The following is a 23,232-nucleotide window of genomic DNA, read 5'->3' as shown; positions in this document are numbered from 1 at the left end:
CTACCCTGCCTGTGTGCCATACTTTCCCTGTGTTTGCCATTCTTGGCTGGTTTGTGCCATACTTGGCCTGTGTGTGCCATACTCTGCCTTCCCTACCCTGCCTGCGTGTGCCATACTTTCACTGTGTTTGCCATTCTTGGCTGGTTTGTGCCATACTTGGCCTGTGTGTGCCATACTCTGCCTTCCCTACCCTGCCTGTGTGTGCCATACTCTGCTTGCCCTATGATGCCTGTGTGTATAGCACACAGGCAGCCTACAGTGACACAATGCTGGCATGGCTCCTACAGTCTGCACAATAACTATATATTAAAAAAAAATTTATTTAAGGACTACCTCAGTATGTCTATGTCAGTATATGTTCTTTTTGTAGTGTGCAGGGATTAGTTGTGGGTTTCTACTGCTCCTGAGGTGTGAACAGGGGAACAATATGGGTGATTACAGCCTGAGCCTGAGGTGTGAACACTGCAGGGGGTGAACAATGCAGAGATTAAAAGGTGTGAACAACACAGGGGATTACATATTTAAACAATACAGCCTGATTACAGCCTGAATCTGAGGTGAGAACCATGCAGGGGGGGCAGTTAATCACAGTACTGATACCATTTAAAGCTTACACAAGAGTAAACTATCAAAGCAGCCAGACAGGTGGGGGGCCACACAGAGTGCGGCCCGCGGGCCGCCAGTTGGACAGCACTGATCTAAGGGAACAGAATAGTCAGTAATTCAGTGGTATTGCCAGGGATTTTGTGGAACATATGTTCAGCCTATTGAAATCTGAATTTGTTGTTTAGATTAAATGGCACACAGAAAAAAATAGAAGCTACCCCCTGTTTCCTACTACCTGATTTTTGAAAGGTAGATAATCCGATTTATCAGTCACAGATTGATCCTCCTAACAGACAGGTTTTACTGCAAAAAAAAAAAAAAAAGCCCATAGGTGAAAAAAAGCACAAAAAACTCCTATTGACTTCAATCTATTTCACAACTTTTTTTAGTGAAGTGAAACAGATTTACAGATACCTTGGATCTGTTTTAGAATAGTGCAGGTTCTCCAATGGCCCCTTCTCATCGGTATATCCAGACAAGACAGTTTATAATAGCTTGGTAAAAGCCCACACCTGGCCGGAAACGTTGCGGGAATGCCCTGAGATATATGCAGTAAAGGCATTTTAAACAGGAAAAACTAATGGTGCTGTTCTAAACTGTCTTTCAAAGCAAAGTGAAACAGGACGGGGTTTTATTTCATAAAGGAGAAAAAGGCAAAGTCACTTGGGGGTGGCAAGATGTTAGGGGGGCAGTGAAAATTTCCCTTAAAGTTCTGTTTGGCAAAATAAATCCTTTTGAAGATCGCGAATCCGACTGTCTGGCAGTCCGACTGTAGCTTCCCGAGCTTTCTGTAAAAAGTAGCACGTAATAAACTGGGAGGATCCTTCAGCTTGCCGTTTTCTTCAAGGGGTTGTCTATCCCTCTTTCCCTCCCATCCTTGCACAGAGAACTAGATAACAGGCAGACTTGAGCTTTCCATTGTCTGCCTGCTTCTAAGTGCTCTTTCCCTCTTCTCACACACAGAGAACTAAATAACAGGCCAGCTTGAGCTTTCCCTTGTCTGCCTGCTTCTAAGTGCTCTTTCCCTCTTCTTACACACAGAGAACTAAATAACAGGCCAGCTTGAGCTTTCCATTGTCTGCCTGCTTCTAAGTGCTCTTTCCCTCTTCTTACACACAGAGAACTAAATAACAGGCCAGCTTGAGCTTTCCATTGTCTGCCTGCTTCTAAGTGCTCTTTCCCTCTTCTCACACACAGAGAACTAAATAACAGGCCAGCTTGAGCTTTCCCTTGTCTGCCTGCTTCTAAGTGCTCTTTCCCTCTTCTCACACACAGAGAACTAAATAACAGGCCGGCTTGAACTTTCCCTTGTCTGCCTGCTTCTACGTGCTCTTTCCCTCTTCTCACACACAGAGAACTAAATAACAGGCCAGCTTGAGCTTTCCCTTGTCTGCCTGCTTCTAAGTGCTCTTTCCCTCTTCTCACACACAGAGAACTAAATAACAGGCCAGCTTGAGCTTTCCATTGTCTGCCTGCTTCTAAGTGCTCTTTCCCTCTTCTCACACACAGAGAACTAAATAACAGGCCAGCTTGAGCTTTCCCTTGTCTGCCTGCTTCTACGTGCTATCTATCACCTCCCCCCTTACACACAAAGACAATGTAGCTGAGCTGCAATATTAACATGGGGCTGAAGGCAGAAAGGGTATTGTAGGTCCAGAATTATGATTGGGCAGATTTATTCTTTATACCTATTTATAATTTATTATTTATACTTTTCTTTTTTAAGGTAAGTGTTTAAATTCAAGCCCAGAAGGGGAAGAACAAACATGGCTGCTCCTTGAGACTGTTGTCAATGCTATTATAAGAGAATAAACTATGCAGATTTTTTAATGTAAATTTTGACATAACTTTATATGTAACTTACGCAATTTGTATAACCTTTGGAACACGGCCAACCTTATTATGACCATGGGTCTCCCCTAAAAAGAAAGCTTACGCTGCCAGGGCCAGATTTAAACTATTTGTGCCCATAGACCTCTCTGTTGCTCGCTACCTCCACCACCATTCACACCTCCCCAACACTTGCACCTGTCGCCCCACCGCTTGCACCTCCTCTCACCCACCTGCTGGACCCTCTTGCCGCCATTGTTACGGTATGATCAAATGATCTCCATCGGAGATTTTGGCAAATGGCTGCCAAAATCACTGATGGAGTCTCCAGTGGAGATGCGACCAGTGGGTGGCATGCTGCCCCCCGATATTTGCCTGGGCCTTTGGGACTGCTCACAAATCCAGGGCTGCAGGCTGCCCACTTGAACTTGTACTTGAATCATGGAAGTGTATGGGTATGAAAATAAACATAATGTAATAAAGTATTATAATAAAACAACAAGTTGTATGTTATAGATACTGGTCTCTATTAAATAATAACAATAATAATAATTAGGGATGCACCAAATCCAGGATTCGGTTTGGGATTTGGCCAAGATTTGTCCTTTTTCAGCAGGATTCTAAATTTTTTCACTGCACAAAAATGCGTGGTTCTCCTCAACCCTTTCTTATCCTACTTTGCATATGCAAGTTAGAATTAGGATTTAGTATTTGGCAGAAACTTTCACAAACTATTCAGGGTTTGGCTGGATCCTAAAATAGTGGAATCGGGGCATCCCTAATAATAACAATAATTTTACCTATAATAATCACTACTCTATACTAGCATAATGTGACAATGAGAATTGCAAAATTTGGGACCTGCAAAACTGACCCTTTGCAACTGTATAGGGCCAGAACTAGTGGTAGACTATAGAGGCAGCTGCCTGGGGTGTAATGGGGTGGGGGGCTGTGTGAACTAGTGACTGGAACAGGAGGAGGCAAGCAAGAGATCAGCAGTGGCAGTGGGGGGATAGCGGTCCAGGTCATATAGAGCAACCTGCCAATTAGCTGTTCAGTCTCACCGACAGGATGGACAGTTGTGTGTGGGCATTGTTGGACATCAGTACAAATCCATATTAATCTCTGGGTCATCTAAAGGAGCACCAATGCAGGATGTCACATGCTGATCCTGATTTTAAAAAATGCAGGATTATATAACTAAAGCTATTTCCCCATTGCACTGATTGTAATTTATGATTGTGGCTGGCAGGCCCGGATTTGTGGAGAGGCCACAAAGGCCCGGGCCTAGGGCGGCAGAAGTTTAGGGGCGGCATGCCGCCCCTCCACAATGAAATTTTTTAAATTTTGCTCCTATACGGAGCAATGGGGACTTCTCCCCACTGCTCTGTGTGGGAGATGAAATGTATGCGCATGCGCAGCTGACGTGGAGGGAGGGTTCGCGCATGCACTCACTGTGTGGGGGGCGGGGTTGGCGATTCACGCATGCGCACAGGGGGAGGCGGGGGGGCGGCGGCCTCGGGGCGCCCGCATCACAAATCCGGCGCTGGTGGCTGGGGAATACAACACCTGGATTTGTGGGAAATAGAATCGATCCATTGTTGAAATCTCTAGTAGCTGCTTGTTAGGAAAAGACGAGCAACTTGTTGCTGGAACTCGCTTTTTAAAAATCGCAGCAACTAAATCTCCCCGAGGGACATTAGCCATAGGTTCCAGTAGAATACTACACTATTGTTTCAGGTGTCATGTATTATCCCATTGTTCTTGTGTTATCTAGATATTAAGATCTTGTTCCCATTTGGTCATGGGTCCTGTTATCCAGTGTGCTTGGGACCTGTGGGATTAGGAAGTTTCTGTAATTAAGATAACAAATCCTTAATCCTAATGTCAAACATAAACATTATGGTAGATATATTTTCCAAAATCAAAGCTTTCTTGATATGGATATCAGATCAACCCCTGATCAACTACTTCTCTGATGTGACAACTCTGCTACTACAACTCCAATGTGCTGCGACCTAGTGGGTGCGATCTGCCATGATATCCCGGGGGAATGACCGCTATGCAGTAGAACAAACACTGTGAATGTTTCGCAGGTGCTACTTGGGCTCAATTTTATTGTCATATTCAGTCACAAAAATAAATCACATCACATGAAACTCATTAGTTTGTATTTGTAAAGGTGCCTCCCTTCCTGAGACACCATGAGACAGCAATCCCTATTCAAAATGTAATATTTGCAAGTGAAGTAGGCGGGCCTTGACGATGACGTTACAAGGGGGAGAGAGCAGGGCGGGTAGAGGAACAATAATTCCATTGCCAATAACAATGATGGAGGAAAGCCGAGGCATGACGTCACTCGGAGGAGGAGCCAGCCAGTGTGGATAAGGAAGCTGCTGCAGTGCAGCCAACCTGCCGGCTAAAGCGCACAACCCGGGACTGCTGCACTCCATTTCCAGCTCAGATCTTCTGTCCATGCCTCTAGGGGGATCCGAACGGGAAGTAATGGCTTTCCTGTGTGTCGCCTTCAGAGCAGCTCTGTGTAACCAAATTCCCTGAAATAGCTGAGGAGGAGATAAGCCGGATCTGTCTCTCATCCCTAGAAATAGTCTCTGCCTTCAAGGTCTTATTTGGGGCATCAGGCTGGGAGTCAGTCGCATGCTGCCCTGTTTATTCTCTGTTGGGAGACCGAGTGCTTTGTCACTGGGAAGAAGTGCCAGCATTGCGCACACTTTGCTCCGCAATAAGGTTCCTGTCTGGCCCCACAATCAGGCGGGTTAGCATCACTAACTATGGGATTCAGATAGCCTGGTCATAACGCTCTCACCGTTACACACTGCTCCCTGGTGCCCCAAGCCCCACACAATCCACAGAGAGCTTTATTCATCCCATTAGCACGGCTCGTAGGCGCAGAGGATCTGTCCATCAGTGGGTGCTGAAGCCTCACAATGTCTGCTGCTTGCTACCTCCTGACCACCCTGGGGGGGTATGTGCTCACCTCAGTTTTACTCCTAAAGTTCCCCAACCTACTACACAAGAAGAAGCAACAAAAGTTCCGCTGTAGGCACATCTCACATCGAGGGGGTAAGTACTCGCTCCTTGGCTAATAACAAGCAATGCATCTGTTTCTAGGAAACTTTTTTTCACATTCCATAAAAAAACAGGTTTTGCCCCTTTTATGCTGAGTCCTAATGTGAAGCTTTCCATCTCTTGGCTGCCAGTATTTGGTATCTGATTTGCAGTGCTTGCTCTTTGGACAAGTCTCTTTTTCAAGGGCACTTTGAAGAAAATATATAATGCCAGAAAGGATGTAGGGCTATTGCATTATAACATAGAGTATGCTGTTTTAACCCTTTTTATTGCTTATTTTCCTGGAGAGCTGGGTTTGATTCCTGTGCCAGCTACTTGTGACCTTGAGTGATTTACTTATCTTTCTGTGCCCACTGTGCTTAAATTATAAGCTTAGCAATGTTACTTTTGCTGCGGCACAGTTTTCACATCCTTTTTGACCCCAATAGAATTAATACATTTTAATACATGTTGGGTGTAGTACACCCATGCAGTACACTAGGGATCTTCAGGGATGTCCATCCTGCAGTTCTTTAACTGTTTCTAATCTACAACTCTCAAAATTACCACAGCTCAAATCAGCAGCATACATACAATTATATTGTTTTATATACAAAATCAACTACCAGCCTAACGAAGTGATAACATGTCCAGTCAGTTTTCATACTTGCACCTGCAGGGGAGAGGAACTTCCCCACAGTAATAGGCTTTATCTTTTATTTATTGGAATGAGCCAGAACAGAGAAAAGGGCTGTAGTCCTAATACAAGATCATGTTACCTTTCCTGCACTTCTATTACAGGAACCCAAAATATAATGTTACACCATAGACTTTGTGATAAGGTAACCTTGACTTTTTTATTGGAGATTACCTTCGTATGGAATAGCTGTATGCTTAACTGGTGGGAGTATGGGAGTTATCCCCCGAGATCTGAAGGCCCGCTTTGTCTGGGATGCCCTGAATTCTGTGGTTCTTGGCTATTTGCACCAAACCTGATACACATACATAGGGAAGCAATTGCAGTCTGCTCATTGTTTTGAGTCCAAATGTAGTGCAGCATTTCTATGGGGAATAGCTGCAGAGCTCAGTGAACAGATATAATCCACCCTCTACAGGTTTGTCATATTGCCTGTTCTTTTACAAGGTACCTTGTTGGGGCAATTCATTTATATGTAAAATTTTACTTATATGTGATGGTATTTTCTTTACAGTTTCCTCCTGTTGCCAGGGAATGTTGCACCATGTGACTGTACTTACAGTGTATATTTATTAAGTATCAATATAATACACAGTGCTATACATAATGGTACATAACTGGCATATATATACATATAAACCAATAGAAAAAGAGGGCACTGCCCATCAGGGCTTTCAATCTAAACATACTTTGTAACGGGTAGAGGTGAGACGCTTTTTTGTTTCTTAAAACTGGATGGTGGCAGCTAATTCATAAAATATCTGAAATACTGAAGGTTGCTGAACCCAGTCATGTAGCTATGCATGTTAGCATTTTCCATGTGAGATCATTTGTGGTGATTTCTTGCATGGAAAATCACATCTGACTACTTTTTCCTATAGCAGGATATTGTACCCCCGACTTTGATGCAGATAGACGCAGTTCTGGATTGTGTGATAGCATGATATCCAGTTCACACTGTTGTACCACATTTGCTGCAGTGTGAGGTAAATGTGGTCAAATAGTACCAGTGAAGGTATGGGCAATATACATGATATCTAATTTTAATGCAAGCAGTAGCATCTGCACTTAAGTATATGGAGAACTCTAGAATGCAACAGGCTTATTGATTTTCATACTGAGCAGAGCAGAAAAAAGTGTGTAAAAACATGATGGTTTGTGCCACTTTCTGGCACATCACACCCTACTTGCAATACCCTGGACTTGTGCTTCTGTTAGTAGAAAACTACATCGGTCCAGGGTATTTCTGTAGAAGCTCATCCATCGCAGTCTTCTTCATCTTCTGTTCTCGCCTCTGCACCCTTCTCCCCCTCCTATATGGATGAGAAAGAGCAAAGCACACCTGACAATAAAGCGCAGAATAGGGGTAGGCAGAAGAGGCAGAAGATGTACTTACCTGTCGTCCCACCATTGATGCGCCCTAGGCAGGTGCCCCTTCTGCCCTAGTTCTGGCCCTGGTTCTCAGGCCCAAGCAGGCACATGTTTATCACTGCAATTATAATAACTGGGTGGTGCCTAACATTTTGCCCCACCTCAGTGATTGTACCTTTAATTTTCCTTCAGTTGGCATAACTGTAGGATTAGACGTCAATGCACAACACTGAGGTTTATGGATAGCACAGTGGCAATGTACTTTATACAGGGTAGGGGCAGGGTCTTATAATTCTTAAAATTGTATAGTAAAATTTTAAAGGAATTCAAATATGTTCTTAATTATGGACACCAAGCAGCCAGTGTTTTTCCTTTATAATCATGTGCTGTTCCCGTCACTGAATTGCCCCTTCTGTGGTGTAGAATAAGTGACCAATATTCTCTGGCTTGGGGAAGGTGCTGAGGACACAGGTCCAAATATTAGGAAAAGCCCTTTTCTTGAAAAAAAGGGGTTTCCCTGAAGCGCTCTCTCTCTCTCTCTCTCTCTCTCTCTCTCTCTATATCTATATCTATATCTATATCTATATCTATATATATAATATTCTTGTTCAGACAGAATGTCTTTATTTTTATATATATATATGATATAATGAGGTAGGATATCATATTCCACTTAGGCTGCTCTTAGTAACTTCAGCTCTCTCAGGAAAAGGTGACTAAAACACAGTTTGTTCTTTCTTGAACAAGGGACGAAAAGAAAGGTGTCCAAACATCCCTTGCCATGAGAGAATAGAAATGCACCATGGGAAAGCAAGGCATTCAGGAAATGTCCCTGATCTTGAAAGAGATGTCATTGGTACAATGTAGCCAAAAGTGTGCATTCCCAAAGCGGCCTGGAGCTCATTGCACTGCAGCAATATAGTATATTCATGGCACTGAAGATCTGAAAAGGGAAATGCCATAAAACACACTAAGTTGGCACTTTGGCTGTGTGAATTGGTGTGGCAAAAACAAAGATTAAACTTATTGCTTTAACCATTTCTAAAAAATATAGCAGTGAGGTCTCCATGGCATGCCACACTGTAGTAAATACCCAGTGATTCCACAACTGTGGGTCTGGCGGAATGATAACTAGAGTCATATGTGGGAAGGATGCCTATTTGCTCCCCTACATACTCTTAGGACCTAAAGGTTAATTAGGGTGACATTTGAAGGGAACACCTGTTTGCTGCCCTGGATATTCTTGGAACTATGACTGGTTTTACAGCTTCTAATGTATCTGTAACATTGTGATAAGCAAGGGATGCCGTAACTACATCAGTCCACATAGTGGCATGGGGGACTAGCCTGAAAACCTCGGAGTGGGCAGTTTTCTTGCTGAACTTACTGGGAGACTTGGATAATGCATTTTCTGTAGACAAATATGCAGGTATTATTGTCTGCCATTATAGGTTCTTTTTATCAGTTTATTTGTATTATTACTAATGAGTGAACTACAACAGCACTTGTTCTCTCAGTGCCCCCAAACCAGATAATACTATAATGGTCAGATTGTCACAAAAAGTGCTTAGGCATGCTAAGAACAATGTCTCGAAAACTTCCAGAAAGCCAGAAATAACTAGTATAATGTAGCATTGCTATGCCCATTTGTATTAGAGCAAGTCACAGTTGCATATAACCGGAGGCTGTAGTTCCTGACATCTATCAAGATCAGTGATTACTGTTACTATATGCTATTGCTGTATCAAGAATATTTATATAATTTAGTTGCTCCAGTTGTCTGGCTGAGCCATTGTACCAAATGCGATAAATGCACCTGGGTCCCTATAATATTAGATGCACAGTGAGTATTAATGTACATAACCCTCAAGTCTTCAAGCCCAGATTAGTGTTTAAGTGCATTTAAATGGGCTGTGATCAGATCAGACAACTCTGTATCACGCTTAAAGAACATGTGTCAAATTTGCTGATTTTGATACAATCATCTGGTTCTGGAACCTTTGTGATCTCTCTATAAAATGCAGTATAGATACTGGTTTCCCTGTGGCTTTACAGCTGGAGACCATGTGCAGCCTTCTGTTCTGCTGAGCAGAAAGTGAGATGAACAAAGGACATTGGCACCCCCAGGATCCAGGATATCATTGCATGTTGGAAAGCATTATTGTCATGTGGGTTTTAAAAACAGTAATTCTTCTAGAGAACACGCACTTCGGTGCTTTGAGTATCTAGGTCAGTGATCCCCAACCATTGGCTCGGGGGCAACATGTTGCTCACCAACCCCTTGGATGTTGCTCTCAGTGCCCCCAAACCAGATAGTTATTTTTGAATTTCTGACGTGGTTGTAAGTTTTGGTTGAATAAAAACAAGATTTACTCCCAAATAAAGCCCCCTGTAAGCTGATAGTGTGCATAGAGGCTGCCTAATAGCCAACTTAGCCCTTATTTGGCACCTCCATGAACTTTTATGATGCTTGTGTTGCTCTCCAAGTCTTTTTACATTTGACTGTAAGAAAGGTTGGGGATGCCTGATCTAGGTGGTAGCTGACCTTTTGCTGCCATAGTGTGTGTGGTTCCTGCATAGCAGAAGTATATGATATTTGTGTATGTGGGACTATCTGTGTTTTTTTAAACATGCCATGTTTACTGGCTAGCTAATGGAAATGAGAGCTGTAAATTACTGCCTAAAGGACATGTTGACCCCAAAAATAAGTTTTTGCCTTATAAAAGAAAACTTAATTCTAAGCAACTTTTCAATATGCATTCATTAAATATTTGTAATGGTTTTTGATTTATTTGTATATATAACTGCTATTAAAACAGTATCTACCTGTCCTTTTTTTATTCTCTGCCCTGGTGTCTCAGGTGTTTGAAACAATATAACAAGGCCGCAGATTTTACAGACCTGCCTTGCTGGAGGAGACTGACACTTGCAACATTGTTTAAACAGTAACAACCAAGAGTTTAGCAAATGCTGCTTTCAATAGCAATTACATTTACAAATAACTTTTATAGCACTAATAATTTTTAATAAATTGGTTATGTTTTCTTTTATTAGGCAAAAAATTATTTTTGGGGTTGACATGTCCTTTAAGCATCATGTGCTAGGAGTTGTGCTTGGATGTTATTTTGGCCTAGGCCTGGTTGCCTCTAGGAAGTAAATGTAGGAATATGTCCGTGAATGGCAGAAGCCAGTCCATGTATCTGCAGGGACTGTTTGTTTATATGAAGCAGTTCTTCTATGTATGTGCTTTTAAACATAACCCCACTATCTACATAAACCTTTCTTCTGTGTGAAGGTCAGTTTCTGATTTAGTGCAAGGGTCAGTGTGCTGTTGCCTCTGCGGTAGCTGAAGCATTGTGGTGTGAATATGGGATTAGTCCCTTTTCTACTATTTCTTGCAATTAAAATATCATAGCATGGCCCTCAGATACAGATTTTATTTTGCAACCCCTGTTTGTTAAATAATAGTAAGACACAGGGGCTTGTTATAAAGGATTATAAGCACTGTGAAACTTGCTGCTGCTCTTATATAATACAATGATGATGATGTTTTGTAACTGATGGGGATAGGGAGATTCAGTTAGGTTCATAAATATTTGGACAGAGACAACTTTTTTCTAATTTTGGTTCTGTACATTACCGCAATTAATTTTAAATAAAACAACTCGGATGCAGTTGAAGTGCAGACTTTCAGATTTAATTCAGTGGAGTGAACAAAATGATTGCATAAAATTGTGAGGCCACTAAAGCGTTTTTTTAAACACAATCCCTTCATTTCAAGGGCTCAAAAGTAATTGGACAATTGACTCAAAGGCTATTTCATGGGCAGGTGTTGGCAAGTCCGTAGATATGTCATTATCAGTTAAGCAGATAAAAGGCCTGGAGTTGAGATGTGGTTCTTGCATGTGGAACAGTGTGTGAACAGACAACATGCGGTCAAAGGAGCTCTTCATGCATGTGAAAGAAGCCATCCTTAAGCTGCGAAAACAGAAAAAACCCATCCAAGAAATTGTTACAATATTAGGAGTGGCAAAATCTACAGTTTGGTACATCCTGAGAAAGAAAGCAAGCACTAGTGAACTCAGCAACGCAAAAAGACCAGGACACCCACAGAAAACAACAGTGGCGGATGATCGTAGAATCATTTCCATGGTGAAGAGAAACCCTTTCACAACAGCCACCCAAGTGAACAACACTCTCCAGGGGGTAGGAGTATCGATATCCAAGTCTACCATAAAGAGAAGAGGCATGAAAGTAAATACAGAGGGTGTACTGCTTGGTGCAAGCCTCTAATAAAGCCTCAAGAATAGAAAAGCTAGATTGGACTTTGCTAAAATACGATCAACCTATACCAGAATGATGGCAAGAAAAAAGTATGGAGAAGGCATGGAACAGCTCATTAGCCAAAGCATACCACATCATCTGTAAAACACAGTGGAGGCAGTGTGATGGCTTGGGCGAGCATGGCTGCCAGTGGCACTGGGACACTAGTGTTTATTGATGATGTGACACAGGACAAAAGCAGCCAAATGAATTCTCGGGTGTTCAGAGACATACTATCTGCTCAAATCCAGCTAAATGCAGTCAAATTGATTGATACAAATGGACAATGACCCAAAACACACAGCCAAAGCAACCCAGGAGTTTATTAATACAAAGAAGTGGAAAATTCTTGAATGGCCAAGTCAGTCACCAGATCTTAACCCAATTGAGCATGTATTTCACTTGTTGAAGACTAAACTTCAGACAGAAAGGCCCACAAACAAACAACAACTGAAAGCCGCTGCAGTAAAGGCCTGGCAGACCATTAAAAAGGAGGAAACCCAGCATCTGGTCATGTCCATGAGTTCAAGACTTAAGGGCTCTGGCGCGATTTAGTGCAAATCGCCGAAAAAGACTCGCGAGTCTTTTTAGGCGATTTCCGGAAATCGCCCCGCCGCGTCTGCCATCCCGCCGGCGACTTACATGTTCGCCGGTGGGATGGCAGGGGTAGGCAACTCGGGGAGATTAGCCGCCCGCGAACAGGGAGTTAATCGCGGGGGGCGACTAATCTCCCCCGTGTGCCAGAGCCCTAAAGCTGAAAGTCTGCACTTCAACTGCATCTGAGTTGTTCCATTTAAAATTCATTGTGGTAATGTACAGAACCAAAATTAAAAAAACTGTAAATACTGAAATATATTCCGTCTTTTTAAAGAATAAGGAAAAGTCTAATCACTGCTTTAGTAAGTAATATTACCCCCCCCAGTGATTGATTGTAATCACTTACTTGATACCCCAGGCCAGTGCTTCTGTTAGGAGAAAACCTTACCTGCCCTGTGTACCTGCAACCAAGCGATCATCTTCCTTCTTCTGCCTTTGTGCCACTTGCTCATGTACAGTAGAGTGAAGAACTGAACTTAAACAAGAAAGTCGGTTTGTTCACTCTACTGTGTATGTGCCGGCCCTGGGATTCTGAAGATAGACGAGTGAGTGAAGCAGAAGGAACCCTTGGTCGGTGTAGTTTTCTGCTAACAGGAGCAGCAGCCTTAGGTATCAGGTAAGTGATTACAATTACTGGTGCTGCCTAACCTTTCCCACGCCCAGTGATTGTAACTTTCCTTCTCCTTTAAAGTAGAGCTAATCTAAATAATATTTGTGGCTCAAAACCCAGGTTTCTGCTGCATGCTGGGGTCTAACTCTTATATATGCGCTTTACATTTGATGAAATTTACTGTGTCCATAAAAGCATACAGCTGTCCTTGTGCCCTATCTCATTCCCTGCAGCTGTGCGTTCTGGCAAAATTGTGTGCAACTGAGGGGAATGTAATTAAAAATCCATTAGGGGTAATTTACCACTTGGATAAATCATATGCCATAAAACCCATTAGTTTGTATATAAAGGTGCCCCTTCATGAGATATCAATCCCTATACAATATGTAATGTTTGCAAAGTGAAGTAGGAGGGCCTCGAGGATGACATTGCAAGGGGGAGGACTGTGGGATGAGAGAGCAGGGCTGTTGCGGGAACAATAATTTCATTGCCCATAGAAATGATGGAGGAAAGCCGAGGCACGACATCACTCAGAGGAGGGGCCAGGGATGCCTTTACAATGAGGAGGGAGGAAGGATAACTTCACAGTGAGGAGGTTGAATGGGGAAGCTGAGACGGGTCAGGATAAAGTAAGAGGAAATCGCATAACTGAAAAGGAAGGGAGAAAGATGAATGGGGCAGGCAAGACCTGTTAGCACAAAATACGTAGAGAACTCATAGCTGTTACCAGCGAGGGGGGAGGTGCAGGTACAGTGCAGCCAATCTGCCGGCTAAAGCGTACAACCCGGACTGCAGCACTACATTTTCAGCTCAGATCTTCTGTCCATGCCTCTAGGGGGATCAGTATGGGAAGGAATGGCTTCCCCGTGTGTCGCCTTCAGAGCAGCTCTGTGTAACCAAATTCCCTGAAATAGCTGAGAAGGAGATAAGTCGGATCTGTCTCTCATCCCTAGAAATAGTCTCTGCCTTTAAGGTCTTATTTGGGGCATCAGGCTGGGAGTCAGTCGCATGCTGCCCTGTTTATTTTCTGTTGGGAGACCGAGTGCTTTGTCACTGGGAAGAAGTGCCAGCATTGCGCACACTTTGCTCCGCAATAAGGTTCCTGTCTGGCCCCACAATCAGGCGGGTTAGCATCACTAACTATGGGATTCAGATAGCCTGGTCATAACGCTCTCACCGTTACACACTGCTCCCTGGTGCCCCGAGCCCCACACAATCCACAGAGAGCTTTATTCATCCCATTAGCCTGGCTCGTAGGCGCAGAGGATCTGTCCATCAGTGGGTGCTGAAGCTTCAGAATGTCTGCTGCTTGCTACCTCCTGACCACCCTGGGGGGGTATGTGCTCACCTCAGTTTTGCTCCTCAAGTTCCCCAACCTACTACACAAGAAGAAGCAACAAAAGTTTCGCTGTAGGCACATCTCACATCGAGGGGGTAAGTACTCGCTCCATGGCTAATGACAAGCAATGCATCTGTTATGGTTACCCCTGCTGCTGGCTCTGTGGTTATGGAGACACATTTACTAAGGTACCCCCCATCTGCACCAGGGTCAGTAATGATACTTAAGTTACTAAATCCTGCACCAATGCACATTTGCATTCATAATTGCATGAAGTGATGGTCGCACTCTGGATATGGTACTTTGTATTTGCCCTGGAACAGGCAACAGCACTCCCCTCCCACTTTGCTCCTTTTGCTTAGAGGGAATGCCTACCCAAAACCATTTTTGTATATTTAAAGCAAATGCAGTTATATGAAACTTTCCAAAATACTGTAAACATTTTTGACTGGATTTAAAGTTATTTGTAAAGGAAATTACTATTAAAAGCAGTGTTTGTTTATCTATTTCTATTCTTGACCTTTACTTCTTCAAAAACAGGTTTTGGGTTGAGATCCCTTTTTATGCCGAGTCCTAATGTGAAGCTTTCCATCTCTTGGCTGCCAGTATTTGGTATCTGATTTTCAGAGCTTGTTCTTTGGACATCTCTCTTTTTCAAGGGCACTTTTAGAAAATATATAATGCGAGGAAGTATAGGGCTATTGCATTATAACACAAAGTGTGCTATGTTTTAACCCTTTTTATTGCTTTTGTCCTTGTTTAATTATTCCTTGATATAATTGGAGAGCTGGGTTTGATTTGTGTGCCAGCTACTTGTGACCTTGAGTGAATTACTTATCTTTCTGTGTTCACTCTGCTTAAATTATAAGCTTAGCTTAGTTTATGTTACCTTTGCTGTGGCACAGTATTCACATCCTTTTTGTCCCCAATAAAATGAAGTTTTTAAAATGACACTTGTTGGGTGTATGTATGCAGTACACTAGGGATCTTCAGGGATATCCATCCTGTTTCTAAACTACAGCTCTCAGAAGTGCCACAGCTCATATGACCAGCATACATACAATTATATTGTTATATATCCAAAATCAACTACCAGCCTAACAAAGTGATAACATGTCCAGTCAGTTTTCATACTTGTATCTGCAGGGGAAAGGAACTTCGTCACAGTAATAGGCTTTATCTTTTATTGGAATTAGCCAGAACAGAGAAAAGAGCTGTGTTGATAATAAAAGATCATGTTACTGTTCCTGCAGTTCTGTTACAGGAACCCAAAATATGATGTTACACCATAGACTTTGTGATGAAGTAACCTTGACTTTTTTATTGGAGATTACCTTTGTATGGAATAGCTGTATGCTAAACTGGAGGGAGTATTGGAGTTATCTCCCCAGATCTGAAGGCCCGCTTTGTCTGGGATGCCCTGAATACTGTGTTTCTTGGGTCTTTGCACCAAACCTGATACACCATACACAGGGAGGCAATTGCAGTCTGCTCATTGTTTTGAGTCCAAATGTAGTGCAGCATTTCTATGGGGAATAGCTGCAGAGCTCACTGAACAGATATAATCCTCCCGTTTGTCATATTGGCTGTTTTTTTACAAGATAACTTGTTGGTTCAATTCATTTCTATGTAAAATTTTGCTATATGTGATATTATTTCTTTACAGTGTTTCCCCCTGTTGCCAGGGAATGCTGCACAATATGACTGTACTTACAGTGTTGGTGTTACAATGAAGAATCTAAAATCTGCAACTTTTTCATTGTTGATATCCTATAGGGCATCTGTGTGTGTATGAGTGTGATCAGAAACTATAGTGTGTGTGGTCTATATTTGATATAGGAATATTGGTAATTCTTATATGCATTTATGAAGTGTAAATATATTATGTACACAGTGCTGTACATAGTGGTACATAAGTGGCATATATATATACATATAAACCAATAGACAAAGAGGGCACCAGGGCTTTCAATCTAAATATGCTTTGTAAGGGGTAGAGGTGAGATGCTCTTTCATTTCTTAAAACTGGATGGTGGGAGCCAATTCATAAAATATCTGAAATACTGAAGGTTGATAAACCCCATCATGTAGCTATGCATGTTAGCATATTCCATGTGAGAACATTTGGGGTGATTTCTTGCATGGCAAATCACACCTGATTCTTTGTTCCTATACCAGGATATTGTATCAGCGATGCAGATTGTTGCAGTTTTAGAATGTGAGATCACATGAAATCCAATTCACACTATTGGATCAAATTTGCTGCAGTGTAATGTAAATATGGTCAAATAGTACCAGTGAAAAAATACCAGCCCAGTTGATGGATTTGGCAATATACATCAGATCTAATTTTCATGCAAGTAGTAGCAACTACACTCATAATGAGAACTCTACAATGCAGCAGGCTTACTGAATTTCATTAAAAAGAGACCTTGCTATAACAAAGTACATTAGAAAGGATATACACCTGTTATGTCATTTTGGATTAACCAATGGTTTTAGATACCCACGTACCAACTGTATCTTATAAAGGATCATTTACGATGACCAATTTAGAAGAGTATAGGGCAGAGTAGAAAAAACATGATGGGTTGTTCCACTTCCTTGCACATAACACCCTACCTGCAACTTGTAAACAATGCCTTTTATCTCTTAAGTCTTAGGTAATGTATATTGCTTGCTTTGAAGTACAATGTTGTATGTCCACCCATAAATTAGAGCTCTCCTTAAAGGGGAACTAAAGTTAAAATCTGTGAGGGGTGCATTTGTTAAATACCCCTCAGTGATTACATTTGCTTACCTGATACCCTGGGCTTGTGCTCCTGTTAGCAAAAACTACACAGGCCCAGGGAATTTCTGTAGAAGCTACATTACCACAGTCTTTTTCATCTTCTGTCTTCTGTTCTCGGCAGTGGTGGGCCTTGCCTGGTACAGTTGTAGACTGACGTCTAGCAAGATCAGTGATTACTGGTACTATATGCTATTGCTGTATTAAGAATATTTATATAATGTGTAATTGCTCTTCCTGTCTGGCTGATAAATGCACCTGGGTCCCTATAAGATTAGATGCACAGTGAGTATTAATGTACGTAACCCTAAAGTCTTCAAGCCCAGATTAGTGCATCTAAATGGTCTCTGATCAGATCAGACAACTCTGTATCACACCTAAACCTGACAAAGGGAAGTCATAGAACATGTGTCAAATTTGCTGATTTTAGTGGGCTCACACAAGTGGGATCACACAATGATCTGGTTCTGGATTTCTCTATAAAATGCAGTATAGATACCGGTTTCCCTGTGGCTTTAAAGCTGGAGACCATGTGCAGCCTTCTGGTCTGCTGAGCAGAAAGTGAGATGAACAAAGGACATTGGCACCTCCAGGAACCAGAATATCATTGCATGTTGGAAAGCATTATTGTCATGTGGGTTTTAAAAACCCTCTTCTAGAGAACACGCACTTCGGTGCTTTGAGTATCTAGGTGGTAGCTGACCTTTTGCTGGCATAGTGTGTGTGTTCCTGCATAGTTGAATTATATGACATTTGTGTATGTAGGGACTGTGTGTTTTTTTTTTTATACGTGCCATGTTTACTGGCTAGCTACTGCCTAAAGGACATGTTGACCCAAAAAATTATTTTTTGCCTTATAAAAGAAAACTTAATTCTAAGCAACTTTGCAATATACATTCATTAAATATTTCATAAATATCATGTGCCTAGGAGGTTGGATGTTATTTTGGCCTAGGCCTGGTTGCCTCTAGGAAGTAAACTAAATCTAAGAATATGTCAGTGAATGGCAAAAGCCAGTCCATGTATCTGCAGGGACTGTTTGTTTATATGAAGCAGTTTTTCTATGTATGTGTTTTTAAAAATAACCCCATTATCTACATAAACTTTTCATCTATGTGGTCAGTTTCTGATTTAGTGCAAGGGTCAGTGTGCTGTTGCCTCTGCGGTAGCTGAAGCATTGTGGTGTAAACATGGGATTAGTCCCTTTTCTACTATTTCTTGCAGTTAAAATATTATAGCATGTCCCTCAGACACAGATTTTATTTTGCAACCCCTGTTTGTTAAATAATTAATTGTAAGACACAGGGGCTTGTTATAAAGGATTATAAAACACTGTGAAACTTGCTGCTGCTCTTATATAATTAAATGATGATGATGTTTTGTAACTGATGGGGATAAGGAGATAAATACTGAAATATATTCTGTCTTTTTAAAGGAGAAGAAAAGGTCTAATCACTGGGTTAGTGAGTAACGTTAGCCCCCCCAGTGATTGTAATCACTTACTTGGTACTCCGGGCTGGTGCTCGCGCCGGACCAGGGATTCCAAAGATAGACGAGTGAAGGAGAAGGATCACTCGGCCAAATGAACTTCAGGCCAGTGCAGTTTTCTGCTAATAGGTGCACCGGCCTGGGTTATCAGGTAAGTGATTACAGTTACTTGGGGGTGCCTAACATTTCCCACCCTCGGTGGTTGTAACTTCCCTTCTCCTTTAGGGTAGAGCTAATTTAAATAGTATTTGTGACTCAAACCCCAGGTTTCTAACTCTTGTGTATGCTTTATGTTTGATGCTTACTGTGTCCATAAGCAGTGGATACAGCTGTTCTAGTGCCCTATCTCATTCCCTGCAGTTTCATTCTGGTGGACAGCTGTTTCCTACTGGGTTACTCTAAGGCAATATGCAGGGCTGGCAGAAGGGAAATCCATGTTTATCATCCTCTGAGCCAGTTACAATAGGGTATTAAAGATTAAACATACAGTAAGTTGTATCAGTATACACCATATGTTATTATACAGGCAAAAAAAAAATCCTTTCGATAGAAATTAGACATTGTTTTCAGGGAATTTAAAAGTATAGTAAACTGTAGTAGGAAAAAAGACAGTCCTGCCCCATCAAGGTGCTCTTACTGGTATGTGAAAAGCCACTTTGCCTAGGCCAAGATTTTATTCTGCCCAGAATCAGGGATCACAGAGAGCTGTTTGTGTTCACACCTTGTAAAGCACTGCATACAATTGTCGTGCTATATAAATAAATACATATATATCCAAAAAATGGTCATGCCAAATAAAGAGAAAAGCAGGTATGGCCTTTCTTCCCCCAGAGAGAATACTCTCTCTTTCACTAGATTAGGACTGATACTAGGACACTGCCTTGATGTGGTGCATCAGTTTATGGGTACAAACCATGTAACTAAATGTATCTCTTTTTTACCAAATGTAGACATTTTTCCTTCAGTGTGTGTGCAAGATTAGGTTTTAATTTTCTCTTAAAGGTATATAATGGAGTGCTGGGGTAATGTGCATAGTAAATAAATACATATATACATATATATGCTAGGGCTAAGATTGCACATGCCATTGTAAATAATTGACTTGGAAGGGCAAATCAGTCAGAGAACAAAATGTTATTGGCTCTTTCTAAACAATCCTCACATGCAATATGTTCACCTGAATGAGAGTACATAAGTTCTCCCAGAAATCCTGAATAGGAATGTTTCCCAGAAGACTCTCAAAGCACCCACAGATAGCTGCAGATAGAACAAAATGAGTTATTAGGTGCACAAGTCTTTTTGAGGCTACCACAGAACCAAGCATTCCCATAATAACTCTGCAGAGCAAGGAAAATGTTATTCTTCTTAGAGCACAGAATGAAAAGGAAGAGGGGAATAATGGCAAATTCATGCTATTATAATTTTCTTTCCCATTAGGTGCCCTAGATATATCAATGAGAAAAATGTTATCACTTTATTAATATTCCTTAATAAAATAATAACAATAACTGACAGATGAAGCAGCATAATCCTCATATCATCAGCAATTGTTTCTTGCACACATTGCTAAATTTGCCCTTGTGCTCCTCTGCCATAGCCCTGTGGACCTATTTATATCTATAGGGATGTTGGACAAAGAAGGCTGTTTTCAGGCAATAAGGAACTAATGGGATTAGACAAGTCTGCGTTGGAGCACACAATAAATAAGTTACCAACCACACTGAACAAAATAATAGCAGATTTTTTTCTTCATATTTTTTTTATATGGTTTTGGAACAATCGCAGTACATTTCACTACATGTTGTACTTGTATAACTGTGTATGTGACAAATAAAAGGAATCTCTCTGTTTAGTCCCTGAATCCCAGTTGGCTGCACCTCTGTGTTTGCCATGGGGCTTTTGGACATGTTTGCATTGTAACTGCAGATGATTTGGAAAAAAATGTACCTATAAATGTCATCCACGCTTTCCCTAGTGCTCTCTGTGCATATAATGAAATCTGTTTGTTGCTTGTTAGTGTTTTTGCAGTGTTTAATTAGATGATTAACATTCTCTTTTGAGAAACGCCATTTGCCAAAAACCAAAGGACTGCATTGCAGGTTGCAGCTCCTTCCCTTTTTACGCTTGGTAAGCAAATCAGATGCTGTGTTGTATTAACTCACCTTCCTGCTTTACTTTTTCTCGTAAGCCTCCTGATGTTGTTGGACTACTTCACTTATTACCTTCTGACAGACTTCTGTAGGGCTGTAGCTTATGCATAGTGATTTATACACTACATAAATCTTTTACCTGAGATGCTGTCATCACTGCAGTGATTTCAAGTTCTAAACATTATAAACAATTGGTACAACTGCAACTGAAGTGCTGTGCACAGCTTGTGTTCCATCATTTTAGCCGAAGTAGGTTGCTTTGAGGTGCAAGGGTGGTGGCATACAAATAGTAAGCCATTGGGTACAGGCACAGGGCTGTTCGCTATGAATCTGCCAGGATTTTTATGCTTTCACAGTGCATTTGTCAAAGAGGTGAAAAGATTGTAGTTCCAGTCCTGCGGCAGGGCACCAATAGGGCAGGGAATCAATGTGTAGCAGGTGGGATGTGGGTTGACTTACCTATGGGTACGTTGTAGCTCTGCATTTTTCTTTTTCAGCCAGCTCGACCTTCCTACTGAGGTTTGCCATCAGAAATCAAGCCTGGTTTAATTGTCTCACAGCTGCCTGGGCCCCCTGTGTTGTGTGTCCTGATGGCTAACTAGAATGGGGACCCCAATAAAACGAAACTAAACTCTGTCCGGTGCTCCTCTTCTATGTGACCCCTGATTGGAGCTCCCTAAAAGCAGCCCACCTTCTGCACTCCTGATTGTGACACTTACTTGTTTCAAAGAGACAGTTAGTGGGTCAGATTGGAGAAAAGTTGTTGCAGATCAGGTAGCGGGTCTGAATAGCAAAAAATATAGGTTGGGTATGAAGTCCAAGATATCAGATCCAGCAGGATTGTTTGTTTATTGCTCTGCAGGTAGGAAATAAATTTCCAATTGAGGGAAAGTTTTATATTTTATTACATGACCTTTATCTTTAGCTTTTGTAGTATAAACCTCCCCCCAGCTTCTTGCTTCTGATTCATTTTTGTTTTACTGTTTTTATGAGCAGGCTATGTCCTTAAGCCAGAGCATGCCATTCTGTATTTATTTCTGTTTTTTTCTTTAGCCTTGTTCTGCACTCCCTCATCTTCTCCCTTAGCAGATACTGCCGAGGTGGGTTGGCAGTGTCAAAGGTAACTCTCTCTGATGAGCAAAGGATTTAAAGGAAAAGCATATATTTAAAGAACGCATATTTTTTTTACCAAGTTTTGTTTATACTTGGTCTTGAGCAGCAACTTATTGTTATGATTTTTGGGGCTAAAACAAGATGGAGTAATTTCTTCATTCATATATGTCAATCCATCTGCAGTTACACCAATTGACTGAAATTTGCCTCAAAATGACTACCACTTGACAAGATCTTTACTGAATTCAAACAAAGCTGCTCTATAAGGAGCATCTGTGTGTAGGTAGCATCAGAGAAGGGGAGAGAGAGGGGACATTGCAGCTATTTGTATCTTTCTTTTCCATGACTCGGCTAACCTGGCCTGCTTAATGTTTCATTAGTTTCAGTCGCATAGTTTGCCAAGTTAGTTTACTGGTTCTTTCTATAGAGACACATTAAATGTGACATACGATGCTTTATGCTTGAATCAAAAGACGGGCTGTTTCGCAGGCCAGACGTCTCCTTTACTTCTAAATTATTCATTAGGGGATTTTGAGACATAATAGTTAAGTAGTTAAATCTTCTAGCATTTTATTTGGTAAGCATGGAATTAAGTGTTCGGGTTAGACCTGTATATCAAAGGAAAACTTTGCCCTCCCAATGTTTTTGCATAATGAAAGCAAATATAATTTTAATACATTTTCTAATATAATTAAAACGTTTTAAAAATTGACTGAAACCAACCCATATACCAAATGAAGGCTCCAAGATTTTTGGGGTTAACAGAGGGAGCTGAATCCTTATGGGTTGAGCTTCTCACAGATAGTAAGGAATCTACCAAACTAATTGTAGGGGGTATGCTATAGACCCCCTAATGTAAGCGAAGAGGAGGAGGCCCAGCTCCTGTTGCAAATAGAAAAGGCTGCTAGTTTGGGGCAAGTGATAATAATGGGGGATTTTAATTACCCTGATATTGACTGGGGCAATAGTACTGCCAGGACAGTAAATGGGAACAAGTTTATAAACTTGCTGCATGACAACTTTATGTCACAAGTTGTTGAGGAGCCAACCAGGAACCATGCTATACTAGATCTAGTGATCTCTAATGACCCAGAACGTATAGCAAATGTGCAAGTGGTTGAACCCCTGGGTAATAGTGACCATAATGTTATTTCATTTAATGTTTGGTGCAGGAAACAAATTTACACGGGGGCAACAAAGACAATGAATTTTAGGAAGGCAAATTTTAGCTCCTTAAGGGCAGCGCTTCAG

The 23,232-nt window shown here is 41.5% G+C and overlaps 1 protein-coding gene across 2 annotated transcripts in view; it reads left to right on the top strand.

Annotated features, from left to right (window-relative positions):
- The first annotated feature begins 5,368 nt into the window (after nt 1-5,368).
- Nucleotides 5,369-23,232, top strand: part of gdpd1 (glycerophosphodiester phosphodiesterase domain containing 1) — a 51,060-nt gene continuing 33,196 nt past the window's right edge. Inside the window, exon 1 of one of the 2 annotated variants that reach the window (NM_001017323.2) lies at nt 5,369-5,520. In NM_001017323.2, the coding sequence (NP_001017323.1) occupies nt 5,385-5,520 (136 nt within the window). In that variant the 5' untranslated portion in view covers nt 5,369-5,384. Of the gene's footprint in view, nt 5,521-13,683; nt 14,538-23,232 lie in introns of those variants that run through there. The other variant, XM_018091286.2, reaches the window with a different exon arrangement.

This window comes from Xenopus tropicalis, chromosome 2, assembly GCF_000004195.4.
Source record: "Xenopus tropicalis strain Nigerian chromosome 2, UCB_Xtro_10.0, whole genome shotgun sequence".
Taxonomy (NCBI): domain Eukaryota; kingdom Metazoa; phylum Chordata; class Amphibia; order Anura; family Pipidae; genus Xenopus; species Xenopus tropicalis.
The sequence above is the reverse complement of the archived record's forward strand: the minus strand, read 5'-3'. Positions and strand labels throughout refer to the sequence as shown.